This window comes from Alexandromys fortis, unplaced genomic scaffold (genome assembly GCF_014885135.2).
Source record: "Alexandromys fortis isolate MF-2015 unplaced genomic scaffold, M_Fortis_MF-2015_v1.1 scaffold_213, whole genome shotgun sequence".
In the NCBI taxonomy this organism is placed as follows: domain Eukaryota; kingdom Metazoa; phylum Chordata; class Mammalia; order Rodentia; family Cricetidae; genus Alexandromys; species Alexandromys fortis.
Window position 1 is genome coordinate 616211 of NW_026068093.1, and position 7265 is coordinate 623475.

Sequence of the window (7265 nt, forward strand, 5' to 3'; positions counted from 1 at the left end):
GCTCACTGCCAACATTTCCCATTTTAATGCTCTATTCTCCTGTTAGCATTATTTCTAATTCTATTCCAGATGGATTCTAGCATACCAAAACCATCCAATCATTTTGCATTTTTCAGACTGCATCACTTTCATTTCTATTCATAATAAAAATGATGGGGCTGGAGAGACAGCTTAGTGATTAGGAGCACGTATTGCTCATGCAGAGGACCCAGATTCGGTTCCCAAAACCCATCTAGGGTGGCTCATAACCACCTGTACTTCCAGCCCCAGAAAATCTGATATTTTATCTGGAATCTGTGGGCACCTGTTTTCTGTAAGAGTAATTGACAAAAAGATGTTTGTTTATGGCCTTATGTTTCAACATATGTATGGATTGATGTACTGAGGTAATCACCCCATCTTGTGTTTCTTTACCTTCTTCCTTTCTTCTTTCCTTCCTCTGATTGTGTTAAGAGCACTTGATGCAAACATCAGTCAGGCAGTGCTGGTGCATGCCTTTAATCCCAACACCCAGGAGGCAGAGCAGGCGGGTCTCTGTGAGTTCGAGGCCAGCCTGGTCTACAGAGTGAGTTCCAGGACAGGTTCCAAAGCTACAGAGAACCCTGTCTTGAAAGACAAAAAAAGAAGAAAAGAAAAGAAATGGATTTTATTTTCTTCCTATCTATACCCAAAAATGTGATTGCTGGATCATAGGGTAGTTCTGACTTTTTGTTGAGTGATTTGTTATTTAACAATTGCATACATATATGTACATAATATGTTGTAATTACTTTCCTTCCTAGTTTTAGTCTTTCGAGGAACCTCCGTTTATTTTCCATTATAGCTGTGTTGGTCTCTATTGCCACTAGTAGTATATAAGAGTATAGAAGGGTCTCTCCCTCTAATTCCTGCTAGCTCTTATCTTTTTGAAGGCTTATTTTATGATTTATGTGTTTGTGTACATGTATGTACATTCGAGTGCAGGTGCTCAGTGAGCCTGGAGAGGGCATTGAATCCTCTGGAGCTCGAGTTACACAGGAAGTTGTGAGCCTCCTGCTGTGGGTGCTGGGAATTAAGCTTGGGTTCTCTGCAAGAGCATCACGTGCTGCGCCATTCCCAGGTCTTGTCTTTTTAATAGTAGACATTCTTGCGGGTGTGGTTTTGAGCATATTTCTGTTGGCTTTTTATATGTCTGCATTAGAGTGATGTATGTTCAGGGCATTTGACTATTTAATTGGATTATTTGGAATTTGTTGGGGTTATTGTTTGTTGTTGTTGTTCCTGAATTATGTTCTCTGTCCCAGTATTTAGATTTTGCTGAATTTGAGGACACCTTGAAGACATTTTCAAAAGAATGCAAAGTAAAAGGAAAGCCATTATCTAAAACTGTAGGTGGATCACTAAAGAAGGACTCCAAGACACTGGTAATCCAGGTGAGACCATGCCCTGTCTTCAGCTCTGGGAAGAGGCTTGTGACGGACTGAAAATTGCAAGTTCTTCAAAGCTAGGTAAAAATAGGCCAAAGCTATCAGAGAAATGCAACAAGAACATGAAGGCATCATGCGTTAAACACATTAGGATGGTCGCTATCAAAAACAAACAAACAAATAAACACAAATAAACAGCAGGGGCTGTAGTAGTGGCTCAGCAGTTGAGAGCACTGGCTGCTCTTCCAGAGGACCCATGTTTAATTCCCAGCACCCACATGGTGGCTCACAACCATCTGTCACTTCAGTTTCAATGGATCTGACACCCTGTTTCGGCTTCTGCAGGTATCAGGCATGTATGTGGTGCACAGACATACACGTTGGCAAAGCACTCCCACACAAAATAAATCTACATCCCTCCAACAATGTAGGAGGTCCTCACTTCATCTGTCTTTGCTAGTACTTGTTTTTTTCTAGTGTGTGTTTAATGTTTATTTGTCTTTATTTTTTGGTTATCCAATCAGTGACTAGTAGATAATACTGTATATTATTATACTACAACTTATGCCACCCTATCATAGTGCCCCACTGATTGATTTCCAAACCAAAATCCTTGGAGCAAAAGAGGAGTATAGTTGCACATGCCCTATTCCCAGCACTTGGGAGGCTGAGGCGGGAAGTCAAGATGAGGGAATCTAGCAAAAAACTGGGCTAGAAAGATGGCTTAGTGCATAAACACACTTGCTCCCAACCCCAAGGACCTGAGTTTTATTGCTAGGACTATGTGGACGGAGAGCCAGTTCCCAACAGTTGTCTTTTGACATTCACATACACACTGTGGTGGCATGTGCGCCCATACATTACACACATACACATACATGCATACACTCTCCCTAAATTGATGTAATTAAAATATTCTTTTAGAAACTCAAACAATAAAACTGTCTGGAATAGTGGTTAAGCAAAATCTTCTGATGGTTGGTGGCCTTAAGCTGATGTTCTTAGGCCTAGTCCCAGCAGCAGTGTGATTGGTGGTATGCATGCATTCCCATCTTGGTGGCCCTGGCCAACAGAAGGTCATTTGTGACCATAGTAACAGTGGATTTTTTGTGTGTAAAGGTTATCTTAAAGCAAGGACCATTTCCAGGTACAGATGTGATGGTTATGACATAGCAAAGGTTTGTAATTTCAGGTTCACAAATGCAGATCTAGAATAATTGTAGACAGACCATTTGATATGTAGAGTCTGCCAAGACATGTTGTAAGAAACTTCATGACTCTAAGCCTTAAAATACCAGGGAAGTCTGCATACCTCTTCCACAGTCAGAGAGCTCTCAGCCTCCAGAGTGGCTGGCAGGCATGCAGGGGACTCAGAAGAGGGGATCATGGGGTGCTCCTGGCCCAGCAGCACATCCGTGGGCAGAGTCACTACACCATTATAGTCTTGGTTCTCAAGAGAGTGAGGAGCCTCTGCCCACGTCCCCATTCTAATGGGGGCTGTGCATGGCCACCTGTGCTTTGTTCTAGCAGCCTGCATCCACAGTGGCTAACAGGCCGCCTGTTTGGAGGAGATAGAAATGCTTTATTGGGCTTGCTTTAAAAAGTTCCGGGTTTCAGCTGGTCTGTGATGGTGCACGTCTTTAATCTCAGCACTCTGGAGGCAGAAGCAAGCGGATTTCTGAGTTTGAGACCAGCCCGGTCTACAGAGTGAGTTCCAGGACAGCCAGGGCTACACAGAGAAACCCTGTCTCAAAAAACAAACAAACAAAAAAGTTGTGGGTTGACTAGAATGGATGGTAGTAGCTCAGGGTAAGGCAGCTCTCTGAGAACTGTTGTTCTCCATCTTGGGAGTTTCTGTAGTCCTCCCAGGGAGCCTTCAGTGCACTCATGCCTGTGAATCCTCTGGCTTTAGTGTTTCATAGAGTTCCCCTGGGTATTGCAGTGGCTGAAAAGCTTGGAGTGGTCACAGAGGCTGCAGCCAAAGGAGCCTCTGGGAAGGAGTGTGTACGTATCTAGAAGTAGGTAGATGGTGAGAGTTTGGGGTGTTGGAAGAATGAGCATCATCTAGGATTCTTGTTTTGTCTTTTCCGCAGAAGGATCTGGTGGCAGCGTTTGACAATGGAGACCAGAAGTTATTCTTCGATTTGTGGGAGGGACATGTTCCCAGCTCCATCAGAGATACTGACTCTCTGGCCCGGAAGCTGGAGTTCTACCTTCACATCCATTTCGCCATCTATCCTCTGAAGTATTCTGGAGGCAGGCCGGTAAGCTGATTTGGGGTTTCAATCTGAGTTAGCTAACAGGCTGTCATGGATTTCAGGGAAGCATTGATTCAGTTTTGTGACCATTTTATCATGGTGCATCTTATGCCCTGATAAACAATCTTTTTTTTTTAATTATGTATACAATGGTCTGTCTGCATGTATGTCTGCACACCAGAAGAAAGCACCAGATCTCATTACAGATGGTTGTGAGCCACCATGTGGGTGTTGGGAATTGAACTCAGGACCTCTGGAAAAGCAGCCAGTGCTCTTAACCTCTGAGCCATCTCTCCAGCCCCCTGATCTTTGGCTACATTCTCAGAAGTTTATTTTCTAATTTATGTGCAGATTTTGGTAATTTATGTGGTCAGTTCAATTTTTTTCCTAAACACCTCAGGTTCTCAAGAGACTCATCAAAACAAGTTTGCTTTATTTAGTAACTTGGTGTATCTAAGAAAAGGCATAGACCGTACATTTATATGCAAGTAATGGAGAAGTAGTATTGAAGGTGCATGGGTAGCTTGAATTTAGCTTCTGCTGCCTTTTCCTGGATGGGCTGGAGATGCAGAAAGGGAGGCAGAGGGCTGGCCTGTCAAGCCACTGTGGTAGGTGAGCTTTCAGTTATGTTTGAAACAGCAAAGAACAGAGAGCTGACATTTGATCACTCATAGTGACACTGCCCCGAGTTCCTGTGGGAACTAATTGGAGTGTCAGGGACACCAGTGGAGGGCTCAGTGGTGAGGGAGTGTCTCCACACTCCATGAAGTAGTTCCTTTAAGTATGAGCCTTGTGGGGAGGGGCAGACCCTCTTTGGTGTTTGTTTTTGTTTTGTTTTGTTCTGTTTCGGTCCACCTTATTTCTGTCTATAAATTTTTCTGTTTTGATGTAATATGGAAGTCAGTGTTGTCTGTTTTCTAAATCCAGTGCTCAGAAGAGGGCCTCATGGCCGAGGTTGAGTGAGGTTTGTTACAAGAATATGAAGGTGGGGTCTGTGTGGTAGAGGAGAAAAGTACTAGTTCTAAAGCCTCAGTGTCCACATTGAAGCCAAAGAGGAGTGAGTCCTTGAATTGGGTTGTGTATGGATCAGTGATGGAGGGGTCCCTTGAGTTGGGTTGTGTGTGGTTCAGTGATGGAGGGGTCCCTTGAGTTGGGTTGTGTGGAACAGTGATGGAGGGGTTCCTTGAGTTGGGTTGTGTATGGAACAGTGATGTGGGCACAGTCAATTCTTAGCTTCATGAAGGGAAGGAGAACTCTTCTGTTTCAGGAAACTACAAAGATGTGTCGTTCCCCTTTAGAAACCTCTCTGAGGGCAACATGGGAATGCTTACAAATGTTTCTATGTCTGGAAAGTGGAAGCAATGGTGGCTACATCTCACAATGGGAGAATTAGTCAAATAGATTATGATAGACAAGGTGAGATTAGTTCTGACATTGAAAAGGATATTCATGAAGCTTTTTGAGGATGTGAGAAGATGTTACTATGATGTAAAGGAACATGTGAACTACACATTGGTCTTCTGGCATTCCTGTCTAAAGTGATGTCAGACCCTGGAGCAGTGTGCCTTGTCAGGCCAGATAGGGAAGTGCTAGTGGCATGGCGGGAACCTAGGGGGCCTCACAGAGTGGACAGGGTGACAGGAGGATTGAGTACTGAGCCAAAGACCCTGAACACATGTCCTCCTTCTTCTAGGACAAGCAGGAGCTAGATGAGAAGATTTCGTATTTCAAAACCTACCTGGAAACCAAAGGGGCCGCCTTGAGCCAGACCACGGAGTTTCTTCCATTCTATGCCCTCCCTTTTGTGCCCAACCCTATGGTCCACCCCTCATTCAAAGAACTCTTCCAGGTAAGCAGCTGCCTGGGCACCTGTCAGAGCCTGGACCGCACTGTTGAATTGGTGGTTTCTGAACAATGCTTTGAAAGACCTAAGTTTTATCCTCATAATTATTATTTTATTATAGACCTTATTTATATAATTATTCTATTAAATGGTTGGGTACTGTTTGACTTACTTTTAACCATCCTGTGCTAGCTGTGGTTGTAAGTACTTGCACATATATGTAAATCTGTAAGGGACATAAAAAGACCTTGAAGCAGCCCAGTTAGATGTCAGTAGTGACATGTAGAAGGAAATTGCGTTGTAGTCTCAGGATGTGTACTCTGCACGAACGGAGCCACATGCTGACATAGTCTTCAGTAGCCACTCAGACACCAGAGAAGACTCATCATATGATCCCTTTGCAGTTGGCAAAGCAAACAAACATAGGTTTTATCCACACACACACACACCCGTGCACACACATCAGATCAGTTTTTAAAACATCATATAGTAAAATTGATTTTGGACAGCTACAGTTCTGTGGATTTTAACATGTTCCTAGGTATAACTACTGCCATCACCATCGAGGTACAGAATTTTCATCAGTCACTCCTAAGAACTGCCTTTGCATATGCTTCTATCCCACCTCTCTGCCAGGCAACCACTTTCATTTTATTGTATTGTATTGTGTTGTATTGTATTGTATTTATTTTTCCATTCAAAAATTTACACTTCCTCCCCTCCTCCCATTCACCTCCCGCTCCCCTACTCAGCCTCCTCCCTTCCCCTCCCTCCTTAAGAGAGGGCAGGATTCCCTGCCCTGTGGGAAGTCCAAGGCCCTCCCCTCTACATCTAGGGCTAGGAAGCTGTGCATCCAAATAGACTAGGGTCCCAAAAAGCCAGTACATGCAGTAGAAACAAGTCCGAGTGCTTTTATCAATGGCTTCTCAGCCAGCCCCCATTGTCAGCCACATCAGAGAGTCCGGTTTGATCACATGCTCGGTCAGTCCCAGTCCAGCTGGATTTGATGAGCTCCCATTAATTAGAACAGGCACACTGCCTCAGCGGGTGGACCAACCCCTCGCGGTCCTAACTTCATTTCTCATCTTCCTCCTTCTACTCTGGACCTTGGGGGCTCAGTTCGTTGCTCTGATGTGGGTCTCTGTCTATATCTCCATCCCTCGCCAGATGAAAATTCTATGGTGATATTCAAGATAATCATCAGTGTGATAGTGGGGCAAGGACAGTTCAGGCACACTCTCCTCTGCTGCCCAAGGACCTAGCTGGGGACATCCCCGTGGAAACCTGGGATCCCATCTAGAGCCAAGTCTCTTGCCAACCCTAAAATGGCTCCCCTGGAAACAACCTAGATGCCCCTCAATGGAAGAATGGATAAAGAAAGTGTGGAATATATACACATTAGAGTACTACTCAGCAGTAAAAAACAATGACATCTTGAATTTTGCATGTAAATGGATGGAAATAGAAAACACTATTCCGAGTGAGATACCCAGACCCAAAAAGATGAATATGGTATGTACTCACTCATTAGTGGACTCTAGCCATAAACAAAGGACATTGAGCCTATAGTTCACAAGCCTAGAGAAGCCAAATAACAAGGTGAACCCAAAGAAAAACATATAGGCGCCGGGCGGTGGTGGCGCACAACTTTAATCCCAGCACTCGGGAGGCAGAGGCAGGTGGATCTTTGTGAGTTCGAGGCCAGCCTGGTCTACAGGCACCAAACCTACAGAGAAACCCTGTCTCGAAAAACCAAAA

The 7265-nt window shown here is 44.3% G+C and overlaps 2 protein-coding genes across 12 annotated transcripts in view; one reads left to right on the forward strand and one right to left on the reverse strand.

The window, feature by feature from the left end:
* Window positions 1–7265, reverse strand: part of Htr2b (5-hydroxytryptamine receptor 2B) — a 748006-nt gene that overhangs the window by 62760 nt on the left and 677981 nt on the right. The gene's annotated exons all lie outside the window — the stretch shown is intronic.
* Armc9 (armadillo repeat containing 9) overlaps window positions 1–7265 on the forward strand; it is a 137292-nt gene that overhangs the window by 5040 nt on the left and 124987 nt on the right. For all 4 annotated transcript variants that reach the window (XM_050123108.1, XM_050123109.1, XM_050123110.1 and 1 more), the window contains exons 3-5: window positions 1284–1412; window positions 3500–3670; window positions 5358–5513. In XM_050123108.1, the coding sequence (XP_049979065.1) occupies window positions 1284–1412; window positions 3500–3670; window positions 5358–5513 (456 nt within the window). The remainder of the gene's footprint in view (window positions 1–1283; window positions 1413–3499; window positions 3671–5357; window positions 5514–7265) is intronic.